This window comes from Numida meleagris, chromosome Z, assembly GCF_002078875.1.
Source record: "Numida meleagris isolate 19003 breed g44 Domestic line chromosome Z, NumMel1.0, whole genome shotgun sequence".
NCBI classification, from domain to species: domain Eukaryota; kingdom Metazoa; phylum Chordata; class Aves; order Galliformes; family Numididae; genus Numida; species Numida meleagris.
This window is the reverse complement of record NC_034438.1, coordinates 32093001-32116143: the sequence shown is the minus strand read 5'-3', so window position 1 is coordinate 32116143 and position 23143 is coordinate 32093001. Positions and strand designations below refer to the sequence as shown.

The following is a 23143-nucleotide window of genomic DNA, read 5'->3' as shown; positions in this document are numbered from 1 at the left end:
GGGGAGGCGGTGGGGGCGGTGGGTTGCTGCGGGGCGCAGGGGTTGGTGCTTGCCTGTTGTTAGCTCTGCGTGCCAGCGCAGGAACCGCAGTGCCTCCAGCCTCCTTCATTTTTGCTCTTTGGTTTTTTGTCTCTGTTAGTTAGGAAGTTGCAGGACTTCAAACTGAGGTAGTGTACGTGACCTTTGGTCAGCACCGGCCGAAGATAGTTTCCTTGTGTTGGTGATGTGAGGGTGCGGTGGGTGCATGTTGGCAGCGCAGGCCCGTGTGGTGCTCGGCCTTCCTTTCGTGGATGCAGGCGATGTGCACGGAAACGCCTCTCGAGATTCTGTCTGTAGCAGAGGGTTAGCTGGGAGCGTCATGGCTACCTGCACTAACGAGTCAGCGGCTGCCTAGGAATGAGGTCTTTCTTAACACCCAGCTATTGTATCAGTGTGGAATGCTGGCTGCGTGGGCTGTTCAGATACAGTTTTTGTTAAGCTGAAGTCCTGCAAAAAACAATCTTATTTCTTGTCTCGTACAGCACTTCACAAAAATGACTTAAATGTGTGGCTGAAAAATAAGTCATTTGGTTTAAGTCCGCTTTTTTTTTTTTTTTCTAGTAAAGTGAAGTTTTAGTTTCATAATACCTGCTTTAGGCGGTAGCTCTTAAGCTAACTGCAGAAGAGTTCAGAAAAGTCACAGATGTAAAACCACAGGTGAAGCTGCAAATTGGTGGAGCCTGTTGATTGCTGCAACCTTGCTTTAGCTACCACCCATGGAATATATAGCAACTTTCTACTTCCTGTTCCTATGTAAATTGCTTAGAAAACACTCTTTTCAGGAAGTGGTGCTTTTTCTCCTCTAAAAGTGTGCTTGATAGAGCATAGCCTTGCTCAGTTTGTGTGAGTTCTATAAATTGTATTTCACACTGAATAATACTGAGAAATACTGATCCATTTAAACATTTGTTTAAGCATTTGTGGAGAAAAGTTCTGGGGAGGTGAGATTTTGCAAGTCTTACTTTCCATATTGAACTAGAACGATTTTTTTGTGTATTATGTGAATCTTGCATTCAAGCAAGACTGTTAATTCGGTTCTGGTTCATGTGAAGATTTCTCTTTTTTTTGGAATGACATTTTGCTTTCCTACTTCAGGTTGTGGGCTCATTATTCAGCAGACATCACATCAGAATTCATACTGAAGGTTACGGTACTGAGCAAATACTGTGTTTATGATAATGTTAACTGAATTGGGAAGAAGGAAGAAGGTTAAGGAAAATGCTCGTCATACATCCCCTTATAAAAGTATTTTTTGGAAATTAAAGCATAATTTTTGGTCATGTAGGAAGGACTCTGCCATCTTTCAACAAACCTGAACCTTTTCACTGCCACGGGTGCTGTTTCCTTTCAAATGCTTTCTGTTTGAAATGTTTATTCAGAATAGGTTGTAGTAAGTTCTGTTATGGGGGGGGGAAATGCAAAGCCTGAGGCGCATGTGTTTTATCCTGACTTATTTTGTTGGGAAAAGTTCTATGCATTACATATATGACTACTGGGTATGTAGACATATATCATTTGTTTCTTTTCAGTGGTACTGTAAACTGACTCATAAACTTCTCAACATATAACAGTTCTTATCAGAAATGGTGCATCCTAAAGAACTAACTGAATTATTTGGGATTGGTCTTCCTTTGTTTTGGTGTTTTTTTTTTTTTGAAATACAGATTTTTTTTAATAGTATATTTTAAAAGTGAAGACTACAAATTCACTTTGCCTGTGAGTTAAACTCAAATCTAGTGTTTTCTACCTAGTCGCTGGAATGTGCTTCTGTTTATATTTTAATATTTTCCCCCATACATACAAATCTGTATATGGTACATAAACCAAGGGGAGAAGGGAGACAAGCTAACTTTGCTAGACGTCATCGTATTAACATTATCAGTGTAGTATCACTGACAGAAGTATAAAGAAAAATAGAAGATTTATCATTATAAAAGGCATTGCCTATTTTACTTGCAGGAAGTTAAGAGTACACCAATTTAAAGTAACTGAGATGTAGCACCAGTACTGCAGTTTTCTATTGAACCTTACCTGAACAGTCTCATCTAAAATGCGTTAAAACTTTGAAATACTCTAGAACTGAAATTAGAAGAAATATGTTTAGAACCAGCGTACCAGCGTAACAGTTCAGATGTGATAGGCTAAGGAACTGTGTATTTGTGTAAATAGCTTGAAAGGAAGCTCTGTTCAGTGAGGTGAGATACAGGGACGAAGATTGAGTATCACACTCCTTTCTGTATTTTAGAAACAACAGAAAAGACAAAGGGTCCAGAGCTGGATGATGAAAAATCTCCTGGTTTCTTTGCTCGTCTTGAGAGTGGATCCTTCTTCTGCATAGTTCCAAATTCATGAAACTTGCCATCATCAAAGGTACAGTTTTGTCATTGGTTTGATTTTATTTATTAATTATGAACGTAAATAATGTAATGAAGGCAGTGGGTAGGCACTGAGTAGTAAGAATTTAGGATAAATTTCCATTATAGGAGTGCTTACTGTTTTTCCAAAGTATCCCTCACTAGTTACTGCTCACACATTATATCTAGATGGCCACTTATGAATGAATATTTCAGTTTATATAGATCTATTTTGTTTCTTGAGCTATTACTTCCTTTTCTGAAGATTCGAGTTCTGGGATATCTACCATTCTAGGAATTTGGAAACCAGATGGGTTCCTTAGCAGTCAGCAGTGTTTCTAGGTGCCTTGAAACACATTCTGCATGAGACTCACCCTTTCTAAATCCATGCTAACTACTACCAATCACCTTGTTTCCTATGCTTAGAAACAGTTTCCAGGAATGTAAGATCCATCTTCCTAGGGATGGGAAGGAGCCTAGTACACCTGTAGTTTCCTTGCTCTTAGAAAATAGGAATGTCACTTGCTTTTGTTAGTCCTCAGGACTCTCTCCCAGCCTAACCTTTCACTGATAAGGGCTTGTACAGGGCTGCTCCGAAAGTAATGCCTCCTATTTTATTATGTCGGCCCATGACATCAGAGGTGAATTTTGGTGGTATGGCAGTAGAAGTTTTATGATTCTTATTATCAGTATTCCACATCATAACATTATGTAGTTCCATGGATTGTTGATATTTCTGGGTACCTGGTTCTCAGAAGAGAAGAACTACTACATATCCCAGAAGACTTTCACTGTTCTGTTTCCATTTTCCATTTAGAGGGAAAGATAAAACTGCCCACATGTCACGAGACTGCCCCTTCTTTTACTGTGTGTCTCCGCAGTGTGTGCTCCCTAGCCATCTCACCTTCAGCGTTAGAGTAAGACCTTCAGTTTTGGGTACACTCTCTCATTTTGTTTGATTTATTAGCTTCAATTCCAATTACGTTGTATTATATTGTGTTATCTTGCATTCTGCTGTCATATTTAGTAAGTTAGTTTTCTCCCTTAGCTTGTTGCCGGTGTTTTTAGGCCCATCACACTACCTTTTCCCTGCCACTCCTTCCCCCTCTCCCAGGGCAAGGGTCCATATGTCCTCCCCATCCCATTAGTGATGGAACTGGGCCATACTGGCCCCAAAAAAACATTGACAAGGTTGAACCTTTCCTACAGTATTCCGTTACATGTTGTTGCTGTGTGACAGATGGCAGCAGAGGGGCAGTCTGACAGGATGGCATCTGATGTGGAAGTGCCTATGAAGCAGAAGTGTGGAATTGAGTTCCTTCGTGAGAAAAAAAATGGTGCCCACTGATATTCATTGATGGTTGCTGAACGTTTATGGGGACCAAACAGTGGATGTGAGTGCAGTGCAACAGTGGGTCACCTCGGGCTGGTACAGATTTTTTACAAGCGTGCCATACAAGCTCTTGTTCATTGCTGGAAAAAATACAAAGCCTGTGGTGGTGCCTGTGTTGAAAAAATGTGTTTTGTAGCTGCTTATATCTGTTGTAGTTTCATTGGATAAAGATAGGAGGCATTACTTTTGGAGTGACCTGTGTTGCTGCATCTCATCAGGTGCCATGAAATTATGTATGTTCAGTTTGTTTAAAGGTTTCTTTATCTGTTCCTCCCTCAGTAAGGATAAGTCTCTCTTGCTCTTTACTTTCTCACTGGTCTCAGGGGCCTGGAATTCCAGAAAGCAGGTCTTACCCACGGAGATTGAGTTCAGGAAGGCAGTTTGACCTTTTCTGTGCCCTCTCACCAGGTATTCTGTTCCATTCAGCAGCAGGCGCACAGTTGCCCTAACCATCCTAATGCTGCTGGTCTACTTCTAGAGTCCTTGTTGACCTCATTCCTCTCTAGATTCAACACCAGAGTCAACTCCAAACGACTTTTCCTTGATGTTACATAGTCTGCTTGCCTCCTCCTACAGTTCCTGTACTTGGTGAGACGGACTCTTCATCAGCACACACTTAGACTTGCATAAAATGTTCTAAACCTTCTGGTTGCCAAAAAAATAAAGGCATTTTAAGAACTAGCAGATTCAGGAGTATAATACCACATTATTTATATGTCTGCATATACCCCGAGGAATACTGTGTGTATGTCAGACTATTGTGCATGCGAAGTAAAATTAATAAAAGATCAGTAAATATAGGAATTAATGTCCTTTATGATTTTCATAAACTAATGGTTTTAAGAACACAGCAAGCTGTATTTATTATGCAATGCAGGTTTATAAAACAAATGTTAGCAAATGTGATGCATTCTTAAAGAGAAAATGAGCACTTAAAAGTGAATGCTGTACTTGGAAAGGAACACTGTTGCACCACAGCAACAGCAGTCTAGAGGTTATGATAAATCATGTGCAGAATTGTAGAAATGTCATCTTATTTGGGTTGAGTTTATTCTTTCTCTAGATAACTAATTAAAACAACATCAGTGGAACTTGTGGATAGTGTTAAACAGAGAAGCTGTGAACATCAGTGAGGATTAAACTATCAAAATCCCTAAAAACAGAGGTAATGTCTGACTGATAAATAAAATGAAATTTTGACACAGCAGATAGGAAACTGAAGGAAATCCATCAGAAATAGGCAAGTTCCCTGAAGCCCAGAGGTGAGTGAGGCTTATGCTGAAAGGAGAGCCTCTTGGATAGAAGTGCAGCCAGGGTTTTGAATGTGTGTTACAACATTAAGATTCTTGACATGAAGTCAGCACGACAAGAAGTGTAAGGTAGCAATCCCTCTCTTGAAGGTCCTGATTAATTGTGCTTATAATTTGTCGTGCTGTGAAAGGGAAAAACTAACAAACACCAGTTAATTATGCTCTGAAGTTTGTATTCATGGGTTTTCTTCAGACTTAAATTAATTAAAAAAAACAAAGAAACATCATGTTAAACTGTCAGAATGGAAACCTTGCTGTTTTAAGTGTGATTAATAGTGAAAAAACTCATGTATGATACTTCTAGATAATCTGCATGAAAGCTGTTAAGGTGGCATGGTTTCTTTTTCTGTTTCTTTGCTATAAATTACATGATGGAGAATAGTTAAGAAGTGAGAAACAATGAAATCCCAGGGGAGCTTGCGAAAATTTTAGCATGCAAGCTTTTAAACATTTTAGATTCCTTAAATGATAAACTGTCAGGTTTCTTTTCTCTGTTTGAATGTATGTGAAACGCTGTAGGTAGCACAATTCCAGTTTAATGTGCTCTTTTTTTTCTTGGTGTTTTGTTTTTTTTTTTTGGTCTCTCTAGGATCATCTTTTCTTCTCGGATGGACTGATTATTACTTGTTTGTGTTCAATGGGACTTCGAATTCACTTTGTGGTTGACCCTCAGGGTTGGTGCTGCATAGGCCTGATTATCTTTGTCTGGCTGTACAATACAATCTTCATTCCAAAAGTCATCCTTTTTCCTCACTATGAAGAGGGACATATTTCAGCTGTGGCAATTTTGTGTAAGTCTATTTAACTTTGTTCTTTTCTTCTATTAGTAACAGTAGTACATTTGACCAGCAGTTATCAGGCCAGAATATAAGGAGCAAGGTGAAGGGCAAGGCTAAAGCATAAGATAAAGAAGAGTACTGGGACATGTCCTGTTCTTTTTGTGCTCTAAGAATTGAGATGCTTGTTCTTTTTAGAGGTGTTACAGCAAAACTTCTGTGGAAAGTGGAGTAAACCATTTATACAGCTTTCAAGTCTTGCAGCTAGAACTTTTTTACTGGATTAACTAGCGTAATTACAGAATGGTGATGGACATGTCAGAAGTTGTGGTGGTAGTACTGATGGTTGAACAATTGAGTTCTGCTAGCTCTGTCAAGTATCCCTTGATGGATGGGTTGGCTAAAGTGAGTTAGATTGATGGGATCAACTTGGGTAAAAGCTTGTATTATAATTAGAACTATCTTTTTGGTGAAGATGAACCATTGGATTCCTTTCACCTAAAGACTTTGAGGTTTAGAATGATTGGCATTTATTTGATAAGGCAGTGGAGGAGCTTTTTGATACCAGTTGATAAGGTCAAAGTGACATCTTGCTGCTGCTGTCAAAACAGCGTTCTCTGCTACTTTTTCCTCTCTCTTTTTAATTTTAGGGAATGCTTAGTATTGTAGAATGCATAGCATCAAACGTATATCTGTAACTGAGAAGACAGTACTGGATATTGTATGTTTTTGATACAGTGTAAAGCAATTATCACCTTGGAATAATAGGCTCTTTTCTATGGTAGACCAAAATTGAGAAAATGCTGATTAAATATCTATGTTTCAAGTCCTGGATTGTCCCTGTAGAGTAATTAACATACAGCTTCTTAAACATCAAGGTGTTGCACTGTGAATAGCAGTCAGATATTTTTAGATGATCATTTGTTTTTATGTTTTGTTTTGGTGCAGATAGTTCTGTCATGGTAAATGTCCTAGTGACTCTGACTGTGTCATTGCTTTCTTTGTAATGTTTCTGAGATGGAGATGTTTTATTTTGCTGGGTGGAAGAATTTTAAAGCATGCATGAAAACATGCTGTATATAGCTCAGAAATTTAAATTTTCTTAGGAAATGCCTTTGTTTTTTTTTACAACGGTCCTGTGAAAGCAAGATGTAGAACATTATTTTGGCAGATTCAAAAGCAATGAGGAAGTTTGGAATTACTTTGAATTAATAAATTTAAAATTTGTATGTAACTGTTTTCTTTAATATGAAAGGTAATGGTATTGCATGCTACGGTGTGTTTTTATTTTAATTTGTCATTTAGTACTTCTTGCCATCAAAATGCAGGAACTGAGTTTGGAAAAATTCAGTGACGCTTTGAATCTTTGCCAGAATGTGGCTCCTTTGCAGAGGCTTGTAAGTGCTTACAGCTTCTCACATCAGTGCTTGACATAAAACTTTTGATTCACCAGTCTTACTATGTTTATGCATCCAGCATTTGTAGAAGATAGAGGATACATCCACCATCATTCTGTCAAGGCTATTCGAGTTTATGAAGGAAGCTAGAGAAATGTGCTGTTTCCTAATAGCTGGGAAGCATGGCAAAGGATCAGTTTATAATTGCCAGCTCCTTAATTTCTTTTCCTGGGTATCTCTGACTGGCCAGTGATATGTCAAGTGGAGGTCTACCTGGAGTTCTATGCAAATGGTGCAATATGACAGTTCTTGTGTTTATACAACCCACTGGTCAAGCATGTCTGGAATAGAGTATAATTTTCTTTGGGGTTTCAAAATAGGGTTATTTGAAACATCCATGAATAGCACATAGCAAATTCATGAACTTGATGGATCTGTGAAGTTAAGCTGGTGATTTATTAAAATGTTTGAGGATTTACAGCTGTCCCTACACTTCTAGACCTCATAACTTTGTAAACCCATTTGACAGGGACTCATTGAGTAGATGTGTAATTTGATGAAGCTTATAGATACCAGTACAGTGTCTTGTGATGATCTTCAATTTCATTTAAAAACTAAACAAATTACTCCTATTTTTAAAATTAGGACCATGGCTTTACTTCCTAGATTTTGGAAGATCGATTATCTTTGCTTTACGTAATTAAAGACTGTCATAGTCTGCACAAAGGTAATAAAATAAAGTTTTTTTATAACCTTTGGAGTTTCATATACTTACATGGTTAGTATTGTTTTAATATTTTCTTTGTGTACTATACACTGAATATTTATACTTAATAAGTATAGTGTTTTATTAATGTATGTAAAATTCTGTTCACTGTAATGAAAAAAGCTTATGTTTTTTTATTTCACTTACATACCCTTTTGAAATTTGAACACATTTGAAGTAAATAAAACTGTGATGTGTTCTTCCTGCTTTTTTCCTAAAGAAGAATAACAAATACTTTTTTTTTTCAGGTTATTACCTCTGCGCATTGTTTTGTATAGCTTCTTTACTAAGAGCCTCAGTAGCTGATCCAGGAAAGCTACCTGAAAACCCAAAGATTCCAATTGCAGGTACATTAAGTTGTTTCTATGTAGCAGAATAAGTTACTTCAGTGTCATCAGAATAATTAGGAATTAATGTACTGTTATGATATTTAATTGCAACCACTGCTGAAGTGTATGTTGTTACTGAAATGAAAAGCTTTATAAATTGCTGTTTCTAACCTTTAAATTTCTAGCACTTTGTCTAGAGTCTAAGCTTCTTCATTAAAGATTCATATTCTCTCTGAAGTATGGTTATGCAGGAGCTTACACTAGGACATATTTTGATGGCCAGAATTTTGCATTCTATGCTTTTAAATATGTTACATATGCTTCAAATGATAATAACATTTTTTAGAGATGCTTAGTCATTTTGACTCTACTGCTTTTTTTTCTAGATAGATTAAAAAGACACTGAAGCTAATGGTAGAAGCTATTGTTGCTCTGGATTTTACCTGTGCTTTTTATGCATTGTATTGCAATAAATTATGATTGCGTGGACTGTTAACCAAGTAAACATCAGACTGGTTACACTGCGTTGCTGTGGAGTAGCAACTTAACATTTGAGAATTCCCTCTGTACTTGTGAATTTATTCTGCAATTGCTATATAGTATCTGGTGCACTAGAAATTGAGGGGAATTTGAAACCTTAATAATTCTCCATGGAGAAAGCCAATATTTTAGTGACACATTTAATGCTATTAAGGTGCTTGTCTAGTCCATTAAGCTTTTACACAGCAGTTTATAATGGAGTATTTAAGCACGGGCTTTGTTACATGAGAGGGAAATACTTTTTGAATGTAGAAAGCATTAACATATCCAATGAGGAGTGAAAATTTCAATCTTGTCTTGCAGTGACTTTGCTTTCACTTCCTGATGGTAGTGAGAACCTGTGGTGATCTGTTTGGAAGCAACATCTGTTTATTGTCAGGACTGATGTTATGGTACACAAAACCTACGTAGGAGATAGTAGGAAAGAATATGCTTGGGATTCAGATGTGAAACACTGATTGTGTCTTTTACCGGTATTCCTTCTTTTCCCATTATCTAAGCCTCTGATTCAGTAAAAGGAAAGGTGGCAGAGAGATGATTCTTCAGTCAGACTTCTTTCTACGGGAATAACAACATAGAACCTGCAGTCTGAGATGGGGAATGAAGACACAGCTATGGACGTTTACATTTGTGACTCAATGTATTTTTTTGTTTTCCAGTTAAATAGCAGGACCAGCAGAAGTCACTGCTTTGTGCACATGCACTTCTTTCTCTTTTAGGGTGTATGTTTGGATGGGTCTCCAACCTTTTATCTTCATGCTGCATTCATATAATGTAGAAATGATAGTCTGTAGATGTTTCTGAAGATGGGGCACTTAGGCTTGATTGCAGTAATGATGTTTTGATGTGCCTCAAATCATGTTTACTGTGCATCAAGTTTTTGGCCTTCCTAAAGTAGTATTTCAGTTCCCCGATATTCTGTAGTTTGATGGGAAGATATATTTTCGGATGGTATAAATTATATTAAAAAATGTAGTTGAGGTGTTTCTGAACTCTGCTGTTAGCTGCTTGATTGGGGAGCGACACCTTTGTGACACTGGCTTTATGGGAACAGATTGTAAAACAGTTTCCATATGGCATTATTACTAGTTTAATGATCTTAGATATTGTGCGTCTGTACTTCCAGTGTCCAAATGTTATTTGTGAGCAAGAAAGACAAGGGCTGCCAGCAGGTGGCTTAGAAAGTGCTAAATTAAACTTTATTATGTGGTGAGAATGTTTTATCATGTAGAATTTCAGAATGATCTGTAAAAACTAGGCTTATTTTTTCCCTGGGATTTAAGAAACTTATCTGCATCAAAAAATTGCTATTTATAATAGTTAAGATTCTCAGTCTTGCAGCCATTGTCTTTAAAAACAGAAAATATAAGATTTTTTTAAATTGAAATATTATGGTGCTGGTGCCATTTGATTCCCGGGTGTAGATGAGCTTTCTGATTACATCATTAGATTTCAAAGGCTTCCTCTGATTTCAGTGGCACAATTTGAGATAAATAATAGCTAAGCTGACCAGTAGTTGCTCCTGTCAGTTTCAGCTAGTTGCTATCTCTGGAGATCAGCTTAATGAATCTCATATTGGGAACTGGAAACTAGTGTGTATTTTTAAATAAAAGCATATCTTATGTTTGTTTTAGCATTTCGTCTTGAGATTCATCTCTTCATCTCTTAAAATGCTTTGAGGTGGAAGATGCTTCAGAAGTGTTTGTTGTGCATTTTATTTTAGTTAGCTAAAATAAAATAATTTAACAAATATGAGTCTTTCCTCAAGGTATTGGAATGTTAGGGAGAGTGTATGATGTTTCTGTCTAATAGGTTTTTTCAGAGTAGATGTGTAAGAAAATAATGTAGTTACAGTCCTCCTTGTTTGAGTAGCAGCTGTAGTAATTACTCCAAAGAAACACAGAGGAGAAGACTTTGGAGAATAAAACCGGCACAGATTGATGAAATAATTGCTACAGTAACATTTGCCAGTTTAATTAAGGTTATAGTGCAGGAGGTGGTTGGGAAAGGTTTCTTATATGCTGCTTACTGTACTCACCTCATAGTACTTTTTTTTTTCCTCCTCATATCACTAGGATATGTGTTTATTGTGAGCACACTGTATTAAGTTTAAATCTTTCTAAGGCTGTCTTTATGATTTCCCCTAGAACGAGAATTTTGGGAATTATGTAACAAATGCAATATGATGAGACCAAAGCGTTCACACCATTGTAGTCGTTGTGGACATTGTGTGAGGAGGATGGATCACCACTGTCCGTGGTAAGACCAGGGCATCTATTCTAACGATCTACTATTGTTTTAGTTTATCCTTTCAAAATTTGTGGTCTAGACTATGGAGTATTTGTGATCTTTTTTTCTGGTAGTGCTTAATCATTCAGGCATTTAGTTCAGGGTAAGAACAGCTTAGAGATTCCCTTTTGTCTACGAGTAAAACTTAAGAAAAAGAACTGTTTCAGTGTAACATTTAATTGTTGACAAATTGTTACATATCACATGATTTTCTAAAGTTCACGTATTTTATTTTAAAAGTTGCAATTTTTACTCCTTGAAACTGATGCCAATATAATTAATTTGTACATTGCATATTACTTTGTTACAATTCAGTTTCTGGTGCTGGAAAAATATTTTTTGTAAGAAATAAAACTTCATATTTCTGGAACTGAAATAAAAAATTGCAATTTCAACACACAAGGGAATTTTTTTTGTAATACTGAAAATATTTCATGGTTTTTAGACAGTTTTTTTTATTTTTAGTTTATCTAATGTCTGTGCTGGGTAGAAAATGTTACTGCCTTATAGCAAACACCATTTGTCATGGCCTCTCTTATTTTGTAGTGAAATTGCTTCTTTTAGTTGCGTTCCTTGACTAGTCACAGTCAGTCTGGCTGAGATTCTTTGTTTAAAGTAAGTCAGCCTGATCGTTGCTTAAAATGAAGGTAAGCTTTGCCATCAGTGGCTCTGTGGTATAATTTCCAGCAAAGAGACATAGGCAAGATGAAAAGGATAGAACAGAGGTCTGTTAATGTAACCATTTTCAGACTAGCCTTTTTCTATTTGCAACTCAGAAAGTAGTGCCAGTGTAATGCTTTTGACATTATGGCTTAGTGTGGTACTGTTGTCTGTGCCAATGCTTGTGCTAGAGCTGCTGCACTTCCATAAAATTCAGTAGGGTATAACTTCATGCATCAGCAGAACTTTGGTGAAGCAGACTAGACCTAGATTTCAAAGATTTCAATCTTTGAGTTAACATTCTAGACTCTTTGAGATTCCTTTACATTGGAAGGACTGCAGAAGTACTTTCTGAATAGGCATAACTATTATCTCCTTTTTTTTTTGTAGTCAAATTTATTTGTAATTGGGGTAGAATCATAGAATTCGCAAGGTTGGAAAAGACCTACAAGGTCATCCAGTCCAACCATCCATCTACCATCAATGTATCCCCACTAAACCATGTCTCTCAACACAGCGTCTAAACATTTCTTGAACACCTCCAGGGATGGTGACTCCACCATCTCCCTGGGCAGCCCATTCCAGCACCAGGGTACTCTGTGTTCACATTTATTCCAAATTGTTAATTTGTATTTCCAGTTTTTGGACTGCATAGTTCAATACTGGTGGAATGTAATTAGTGGAGAATACATACGAATGTGAAATTTTGCAGATATTTTAATCTTGTTACCTGAGTACTACTTGAAACTGTGAGTGAATCTTTGCTGTATGAAGATGAGGGGAAGTAAGTCTTGTAATCTAAGCAGTAATTTCAATAATGCAGCTTAGGCTTTAAGTGATCACGTAGCTGTACTCTTTACAGTAACTTCTATCTCTAACATGGAGGCCTTTGCTTTGATTAAGAATGGAGTTCTTACTCAGTAGTCCTTACATTTGACCCATAAATAAGCTTAACTTTTCTTAAACAAAACTTGTAGTTGTGTAGCCTGACTATTTCATAAATAGTGTTGAAAAGCCTTTATATTTCAATCTTTATATATACTTTGTTTCCCTGCAGGATTAATAATTGTGTTGGTGAAGACAATCATTGGCTGTTTTTACAGCTGTGTTTCTACACTCAAATTCTTAGTTCGTATACGTTGATACTCAATTTCTGCCATTACTACTACTTTTTGCCTCTGAAAAAAGATAACTGGGTAAGAATTTGTTTTCTCTCCAAATTGAATTAATAGCTAGTAGTGTGGTACTTTGCTTACTAGCCATTCCTTCTGGTACAGTTGTTAAGATGGATATTATGAAGTAAGCGAATTAATTAGGGTAAGTAACAATATATTCTAAAATGATGTATGATTTTGAAGTGTTAAAAACATAACGTTAGTTTTCTTAGAAATCTAGGAAAGGAGACAAAACAGTTAGGTTCCTTTAGAAGTGGTCAGTGAGTGCTTGTATAAAGCAGTGTTGCTACTTTAGATATATATTTTTTTTACTTCCTCCAAAGTAACTTTGTGCAGAATGTATTTTTTCTGTCCAAAGTACCTACTTGAAAATTGTAATATTGCCAGAAGATTGAGAACGCATGATCATTCTGAAAGGTTAAAAGCATAAGTTGGTTTGGAAGCAATATTTTGTCCTGTTTGGAAAAGGTCCTGTGGGCTAAGGGAAAATAAAATTTGATTTGTTTTACATGGATGGTATGCCATCATGGTATTTCAAAGTTTTGTCTTTAGCAAAATGCAGTTGGACACACAGAGGAGATTAACTTATACACTGAAATAGAACAAAAAGTTGTTCTTCAGTTACGGAGCTGAAGTTGTAAAGTCTTTATATCTAGTGCTTATTTGTCCATTACCTGTAGCATTCAGAATATTCAAGAGGTTGGTCTGAAATTTGCTGAATGCTTGAAAGTATTAGAACAGCAAAGCTGATATTCTTTACTTTGAAAAAAGAAAGTTATGAGATCTTTCTCAGAAAAATTCATAAAAACCTCTTCCTAAAATCTGAAATAAACTTTGTATTTGTCCCAAACCATGCAAACGCAAGCTCCCAAAATAGAAAAACCTAGAAAACAATCTTAAAACATATTCAAAATTGGATACCGTTACAGATGTCCTAAATGAAGAGACAAAGACCATTCCAGAAAATTGTAGTGCACATTAAATTTTATTGAGGTTTTCTTGCAAGTGCTGCGGATTGTTTTTATTCGGTGTTGATGTGACACCCCATCACTCCCTCTGCTAGTAACATCACTTTCATCTTTGGAAAGTGCTGAAGGCTAGCTCTGTGATGTGAATAACGCAAGTCCCATTTTCTGTTTTGTTCAACAACTTAAGTTTCTTACCTTATTTTGTATCCTAAATGATGCAAAATAAGAGAACAAAATGTTCTGAAAAATACTGTTTCTGGAGAGGAATAATAGGACAAAACCTCCTGAGTTCCTTGTGTGGGAACTGCTGAGTCATGGCCTGAACCACTGATTGAGCACCTGGAGGAAAGACCCAGTCAGCCCTGGGAGCACACGTGAAGGCAATTCACCTGTCAGCCTGGCTCCACCCCTCTTAGGCCTCATTTAAGGGCTGACTGCCACTGAGGAAGGATCTCTTTCTGGAGATCCCTCCTTGGTAGAGGCTTTTCCCTGTGAACCCAGAGTCTTCTGATACGGGTGAGCAATCTACTTCCCTACCTTTATAGCACTTTTCTGTTGTGCTGGTCCTTCCACCTCTTTGTACTTACTGCCTTTTCCATTGTGTTGATCTTTCCAATCACTACATCTTTATTTTCTTGCTTGTCATTCTGCAAGGGCTGCAGTGCTCCCAGAAAAGTGTACGTGAACATGATGTGTCAAAGGAGAGCTAAAAGACGTAAAAAGAATGTGCTCTTTTGATCATCCAGAATTCATAAAAATGTTAATCTAAAGTTCATAGATACCAACTTCATATTATATCAAATTTACTAGAATTGAGGATTTTTGTAGCTCACTGAAAAGAGGACATCTTCATTTGCAAGGTATTTCCTATTTTTTTTAATCTACATGAATATTTCCATTTAAATGATTCAAAGGACTGTAGTAAAATGGAAATTGGAAGAATTTGCTGGCTGCATGGATCGTCTTTCCATAGACACTACCCTGTCATCTGAACCAGACCAGTTGTTGTGGGTTTACATGGTAGGCAGCTAAGCCCTCACGGCTGCTTGCTCACTCACCCCCAGTGACCTGGCAAAGAGAGTTACAAGGGTAAAAGTGTGACTATTTGCAGACTGAGAGAGTTTAATAGGCAAAGCAAGAACTGTCCATGCATGCAACGTGAATGAAGGAATTCATTTATCCCATTGACAAACAGATGTTCAGACAGCTACGTAGCCATTTGCAGGAAAACAACGCTCCAACACATGTAAAGGTTCTTTTGGAAGACAAACGCCATCGCTCCAAGCACCCCCCCTCTTTCTTGTTTCCCCTAGCTGTTACTGTTGAGCATCACGTTGTATGGTACATGATACCCCCTTTGATCAGTTGAGATCAGCTGTCCTGGCTGAGTCCTCTACCATCTTCTTGTGAGCTCCTAGACTAATTGCTGGAATGGGCATCATGAGGAACAGAAAAAGCCTTGACTCTATAAGCGCTGCTCAGCAACAGATAAAATATCAGTGTTATCAATTCTATTTTGGCTGTAAATTCAAAGCATAGCACCATATGAGCAGCTATGAAGAAAACTAACTCTGCTGCACCCCAAACCAGTACACTTGTGTGTTTTAGAACAAGGAAGAGTGCTCACATTTCTCTCTTTCTTTCCAGTTTGTTGTCTGGAAATGGGCTTTTTGTGTTTACCTTGTTACAAAAGCATCGCATGATTCGAGGGAGCCATTTTGATTTGTTTTAGCTGCAGTTAAGTTAATAAAGATGCAAAATTGCGGTATTTCTCTGTTTGTGAAAAAAGTCTGTGATCTGTGTAGACTTTTATGTAGATGTGTTATATACTGGAATTTTGGAATCTTAATATTTTTGAGAGATGATTAAATGTAAATGCCTTTGCTTTTAGTTTCAGTAGCTTTGTAAACTAGTTTGTAATTTGTAAAATAAATTAAACTATCACATTTCTGGACAAGATGAATCATAAACTGCCTCCTGTCTTCCTATGCACAGAATTTTCTGGTTTCAAGTGCAGACAGCTTTTCATGACTTTGATGTGCATACTGGGTAGGGCATTGCAATGTTACTGGAAAGAGTGTTATTTGCTTTGTATGGCATAGGCAGTGCTTCTCTAATAGTAAAATATTTCCTTTTTAGTGAGAGAGTGCCCTGAATATTACAACTTTTAAGCGATTATTGTGTCTTTAGATAATGAGCCCAAGTTCTGACAACTAGCATTACTTTTAAAAAGCAGGATGGAAGGGAACCAAATTCTTTGCTTAGTGGTGATGTATTCAAGAGAGGAGACAGGAAATCATGCTTGCTTCAGACCATTTGCGAACTGTGCATGGTAATAATACTAAATGGTTCTGGAAATGAATGTGTGTTAAAGTTTGTTCTTGATAGCTACCTTAAAATTGGGTAAATTTCAAGTCCTTTGGAGACAGGTCTATTTTTAACATATACCCTTTAGAAAAAGAAGTTGTTAGGAAGCCAAGTATGTATGGAATGATTAACTTGGTTTAATGCAGTTACCTAAATCTGGTTCCCGTGTTTGGCTGCCTAAATTTAGAATCATGGGGCAAAAAACCCACACAACAGTAGTTTTGTTATGTTTCAGTTGTGTTGGTTTTGGCTTGATCAGTATGCATTTGTGGGCACTTCATATGACGCTCTTGCTTTTGAAAAACTGGATCAGTGTTATCATGTATCACATACAATTGTAATAGAAAAATACGGTAGACAAAGCAGGTCTGATCTTTTCAGATCTTTGTTATGACTAGTATTAAACTTAATATTCAGCTTTTGTAGTTTTTCACCTGGAGGATTAGGGGTACACGCTGAAATTTAGAAAACTAAGAAGGGAGTCTAGTCAGTATTTCTGCCTGGAATATGTCACCAGAGCCCTACTGGACTGATTATTTCAAGTGTAACTAGGATTTTTTTGTTGTATAATTTTAAGCCACGGAATAATTTGTCAGAATTGTCTTTTTTATATCAAATGAACAGTGTGAAAATTTGTTTTAAGTAGGCTTTTAGACAGTCATCTTACAAAGTTCCTTCAGTCTTCAGATATTAATTGAGCTTTGAAGTATTGCAGCGTTCTAGAGGCTACAGTGTATTTTACCTTTCATGGAAGTGCTATTTGTTGTAGAAATTTTGGCTTCATCTGAGAGCTTATATTTTCTGAACTGACAGGGGCTAGTGTTTAGCACAGTTTCAAAAACCTGGATATTTTTTTCTACACAGCCATCTGGAATTAGCCTATTTCCTGCTCATTAAAAACACTTGTGATTTTTTTGGCTGTGTGCCCTCCTCTCTCTTAATTTTTGTTCTTTTAATATAAAATAATACAAAATACTGGAGCTATGGAATTTAAAACTGTTTTAATACTTTTGTGAAATAATCATTTTATCATAGTACTGATTAATTTGTAATGAAAATATTATTGCTGTTTGCTTGTTGGCATTTATTCCCAAATGAAAATCTGCGTTTTGAATTGTAAAGACTAAGAGAAACCTGAACGTTTTAAATTAAGTATGTAAGGTAAAGGTTATAGCTTTAGGGCTAATAGAGGAAGCCATTTCAACAGAGAGAAAATGTTTTAGCTTCAGGTCTTACATAGTGTTCCTGGATCTTTTTGGTGATCTATTGTCGGAAGGATGGGTTGTGGTTGTTGCTTCTATTTGTCCAGCAGGAGGAGTGCAATTACTACTAGAACCAAAGGAAATAATAAGTAGTCTATGTGATATCCTAGCAGAAAATATTATGTGGCCCAAATAAAATAGCTCATGAGTTCTTCAGCTAGCTTTGGTGATTTTTTTGGAAGCTCAGTCTGAAGTGTTGCATCTTCATTAAAAGTGTGAAGTTTGGGACGTCTGTATTCTTTAGGACGTATTCAATCTTGCAGATAGTAAATTAAGATTAATGAAAGATGTTGGGAAATACTCATTAAAACTTGTGAGAATAATTTTTACTTACTTTTTTGCATATATTTATATATTAATATTAACTGAAATCTGTAAATATGAATCATTCTATCCATTAGAGTCTTGAGACACTAAAGGAGACATTTTTTCTTGGGGTTATGAAATGACCTACAGGCCACAGGAGGGTTTTTTTTATGTTAAAAAGAAATCGCCCTCCTTGGTTCTCTGCAAAAACAAAAAAAATCCTAGCCTCCTATATAATTACAGGGACAGTATATGAATCCTGAATAAAGTTCAGAAAATAAATACATCGTCTGTATTAAAAAAGAAAGTCTGAGAGGATAACATCTTTTTAAAAACTTAATTTGTTGATAGTGTCTTTTTTTATGCCAGGATTGTCTTGCCTTTTAAACTCTTTTCTACATCTAAAGTAATTTCAGAATTACTATTCTGGATTAAGCTCTGTGTAGACAATTATTTTTATAGTTGTAGTGCTGTTTGCATTTTATTTTATTTTTTGTGTGTGTGAATTTTCTCTCCTGTAAAACCTGTATTCTGTAAGTCTTTTTGTTGCACTTTTTTTTTTCAACCTGACAGCCTGGCTTTCTTCTGTGTTCTGCACTGTTTTTGTGATATCCAGGTTTATAGACTTACTTTATCACCAAAGTGGGACAAAAATGCCAAACGTTTGCACCTGGGAATAAATATGCAGGTTATCATGTATAACATGGAGCTTATTCTACGTCTGTTTCCTAAGAGAAAGATGAAGTGTTACTGTATTTTGTTAGCAATTAATATGCTATGTAGCATATTTCTGTAAAGAATCAGAATTGAATTAATCTTACCTTGTAAACACAGATTTATGAAAATTGATGGTTGTTTTCACTTTGTTCTGGAAGAGATACTGTGGTCCTGGATTGGTTCTGCTGAAAGCTGTGTCCTCTGTACAAAGTGTGCTGTTCTTAAGGTTGTAAACCCGGGGAAATAATAATGCTGTAAATGGCAGGGATCTCTGAAATGTTTTTTGAAAAAGTTGAATTTGAAAGTAATGGTCATAACATTTATTATGACCTTGGGCTGTACTCACCAGTTTTGACCTCTTTCCTATATGTGAAGATAAACCTGTAACAGAGTCTTTGCAGTCGACATTAGTATGTGTTACAGGGATCATCCATGACAGCTGATGCTTAGAAATGAAGGCATGGTGTATGTTCTGCCATGGGACAGAGACAAGAGAAAGTCTTGTTTGACTCTTATGTCATGGAGATTTGCTTTCTGTGGAAAGTTTTGGTATTACTTATTGAGATAAAGATGTTACATCTTATGGTTTGTAATACAGCCCTCAGTGTAATCGTGCACTTTCTTATTCTGTGCCAAATTTCTATTTCACGCATTTCTATCCATGTCTTTTTGTAAGTAATCCTCAATCTTTCTGGTTTGTATTGGTAGAAGTAGTGGCTAATGGGAGCTTAAGAGCCTCTTCTAACAGGCAACAAACTGTGCAGGGAAAGCGTGAAAGGGATACAGTATATCTGAGCTACATAGGAAGCAGGAAGAGTATGGCAACAACCCATTTGTACTGAAGATTAGACAGAACAGTCAGACTGTGATGTTGGCAAAAAGGAGAGAAGAGGGCTGGCTACCTAAAGTGCTGCGTTTATTGTTAAACCATTGTATATTACATCTGTGGCAAGACCACTGATGTCAGCCTGGCCACATGTGGAAAAAATCTGCTATGAGACAAAATTTTGTTGTGCCAAGAAAGAGAGTTTGTGTGTTGATGACATTAGCTTATGTATGTTTACACTTTGTGGCTCTGTCTGTGTAGTAGTTCTTCTGAATGTGGTTTGTGTGATTTTGGAGACAGAGGCAACCTATCTTAGTACTGTTAGTACACTGAGATGGGTGAATCCTTAAATTATGTTTGAACGAGAGAGAGGTCCTGTCCAAAATACATGGCAAGAGGGATCACTTAACTATTGACTAGTCTTGGGGTTGATTTATGGTACCTTTCCATGGTTTTCTTATTGGGGGAAAAAATGTTTCTGTCAGTCCTGAGAAAGAATAATAAAAACAGATTTACATGAACTCAAATATAAAGCAGCAACATCCTAAATGTATAATTATTATCATTGCTGCAATTTAAATGAATTCCTTTTAAAATGTTTTGTTTTCTTGAATGATGTGTTTCTGTATCTCAGTGGAATTGTGGAAATAGCTCTATTTCTGCCAATGATTTGGGTTTCTGCAGAAAAATACTGTCTTGTTTCTACAGATTGCTAGGTGAGGGCTCAGTATTGGTTTCTAGTTCATCATTGCCTCAGAGACTTTGATTCCCCTAGGGACACATAATGACTGGGAGAAAAATACTGATGTTGTCACCTCTTCTCATTAGTAATTCAGCAGCTTCTCTTTTGCTGTAGATGCTTTCATGTTTTAGGGAGGAAGGAAAGACAGATTAAGAATCCTTGGTCTTCTCTTATTGAAAGTTAATTAAAATTTCTTTCACTATATCTTGCCTGGTAATACTGAACTGAGAGAGAGGGCTTCTTGTTTTATCATGAGTTCAAAGAGAAAATGTAAACTGTGTTCCTTATTCCTTACTAAGATTTTATTTGGTATTGGGTGATTTTTAAAATTTATTTACTATTTTCTTCTGAAGACTATGTTCAAGAGAAAAAGTCCATTAAACTCTTGAGAGGTTGTATGTATCTTTTCTATTAATGGGAGTGTGTAATGCTAGATCAAAAATGTGACTTCACTGCTGGCAGTTGTCTTTTACATCTTAGTGTTTTCTGTCAAGGATAAATGTGTAGAAACATTTCTGATCAACAAAACACTGTATCTATGAAGATACGAAGAGAAAGTATTTTATGTATCTAGTAGAACTTAGTGTCTTACCTTGTTTTTCTTTAAATGTTTGGTGAAGGTGGTTAAAAGGGAAACTGAAATTATCATGACTGATTTTGAGATGATGTAACTTTGAATTAACTGGTTGACTGAATAAAAAAGAATTAAATAAGATGGAAGTGATGAATATGTTCCCTAAATCTGCAAGAAAGGCAAGTCCTAACAAGAGCTGGATTACCAGTTTAGAGAAAGTGTGTTTTCCTTTTGGTTTTTGATTTAGCTGTTTAATTAGTGATTTCTACTTCTTCCAGTAATTATTGACTTTAGTAGCCATTATAAACTTTTTCCTGGATTTATATTTTGGAACTTAGTGGAAATAAATGTAAAATCAAACACCTTTAAAAAGACATACATATATATGTGTGTGTGTTCTCAATTAAACCCCAGTATTACTGAATTTGAGTTCTTCTTCCTTATGTCCAAGTGGCTGAGCGTAGAGAGGAAAAGTTCAAAAGCAGTAGGAATCTTTTTTTCATTCACTTCACTTTTATGTTCTGGTTGTAATTTAAAGTTTACTCGAGAGGTTTTAATAGCTTCCTGCTGTGATCTGGCTTTTCTAAGTGGAAGAACAGATGTGTACATTCAAAAGACAGCCTTGAGAACATAATCGTAACTTATAAATAAGAGAATGGGTGCGCTAACTCATTATCAAAGGATAAGATGGGGTGTGGACTTGCAGTACATCTCCAGTAACTGCAATGTACAAATGTTTTCCTGTGGTAAAAATAAGGTGCTTTATCCTTTCAAAGAGGGCTTTAAAGCTCTCTTGTGCTTTTCATATTTTCTAGTGGGGAAAAGCAGACTTTCCAGAGCAGATGGTACAGTAAATTCATATCCTCCTCTACTCTGAGACAACTTTTTTGTGCACCCATATTTAAAGTGATAAGCTATCACTTGAGGCCGAGTAAAGAAAAGTTTCTGTGGAGTAATAGGCAGAATTACAGTTAGGCCAATAAAATAGAGATATGTTGTTTTTTTTAGGTGCTCTCTATAAGCTAGGAATGTTATTATTTTTATGATAAAGAGATGATGTTAAAATAAAACTTATATGGCTGCGAGATAATATATTAACTTTATACATTAGCCTGCTTAACAGAATGGCTTTCTTTAAATCTTGTGTGTAGCAATATGACGCTGTTTAAGGTGGAAAAAATGTGGAACAACTCACCTGAGCTTAATATATTCCCACAATTTAAATACCTGAATTTTTAGCAGTATAGCGAAAAAACTTACATACTTAAATGACTGTTTTATAACTTTAACACATAAATATATCAATGATTTGCCACATAACTCAAAATCCAGTGTTTGCTTCTAGCTGTAAATCTACAGTAGCTCGTATCTAGTCTGTACACTCAGTTCAAAGACTTAAATTAATTTTTAAGTTCTAAAGTCTCTCCTTTTTGTCTTGTTCTAGGATGTTTTTGTGTTTAGACATGAACTTGCTCTTCTAAGAATATCTGCCTTCATGGGTATAATAATATTAGGTGGAATAAGTGGACTCTTTTACACTCAGCTAATTGGTATTTTCACTGTAAGTATCTAATCCCTTAATTTTAGAAGTATGTATTAGTTTTATTTTCAATAAACTTAATAAAAACAGAAAAGCATATTGCATTTAAAGGACAACAGAGAAACGCTTCCACTATTTCCACGTATTTGTTATGTGATTTATCAAACAGTCTTTTCTCCAAGGAAGTCTTAAGAAGCCTTTTATCAAACCAGTGTCTAATAATTCACCTATCAAAGCAATTTCCTGATTTGTGTTAATAAAACCTTACATTGTCATGGATTGATAAAGTGTACAAAGTACTTACTTTGTTATATTTTGATATTTGTTTTTAATTTTAAACTTTTATATGCCATAGACTCAGTTGGTCTTTGTGACAGTGAGGCCTGCTGACAAATCATACATTTTGAGGACAAGTACTTTCTCTTGAGTATTTTAATAAACAAGTTTTCATATCTTCTCTGTTACTAAATTGTAGAATGAGACTGTGTTAATGATTGTAAATTGTTACAGTACAAATTCATATTCTATATTTAAATGTACAGAAACAAACAAAAATAACCCAGAAAACTGCTTCTGTGTGGAAACATTTTTCACTTAAATGAATTTAGTAATCTAATAAATATCTGTGAGAAGCAAGCATTTGTTGCTTCTCTGCATTAGAAATTAATCACTGCTAGTGAATCCTTTAGAATTGTATTAAGAATCCATAGAAATGTTTAGAGTACTCCAAACTTGGTATTGAACGAAGACAGTGCATTAGTCGGAGCAGTACATATCTAAAAGAATGTGTGATCTGGTTTGCAAAACACTTTT

The 23143-nt window shown here is 36.1% G+C and overlaps 1 protein-coding gene across 5 annotated transcripts in view; it reads left to right on the top strand.

Annotated features, from left to right (window-relative positions):
• ZDHHC21 (zinc finger DHHC-type containing 21) overlaps positions 1-23143 on the top strand; it is a 44765-nt gene that overhangs the window by 209 nt on the left and 21413 nt on the right. For 3 of the 5 annotated variants that reach the window (XR_002433238.1, XM_021379917.1, XM_021379920.1), the window contains exons 2-7: positions 2285-2409; positions 5686-5887; positions 8284-8382; positions 11052-11163; positions 12911-13049; positions 22235-22351. Coding sequence is in view for 4 of the 5 variants with exons in the window: in XM_021379917.1 (XP_021235592.1) it covers positions 5734-5887; positions 8284-8382; positions 11052-11163; positions 12911-13049; positions 22235-22351 (621 nt within the window). In the remaining variant the exon portion in view is untranslated. Of the gene's footprint in view, positions 1-1239; positions 1374-2284; positions 2410-4849; positions 4952-5685; positions 5888-8283; positions 8383-11051; positions 11164-12910; positions 13050-22234; positions 22352-23143 lie in introns of those variants that run through there. The other 2 variants (XM_021379919.1, XM_021379918.1) reach the window with 2 other exon arrangements.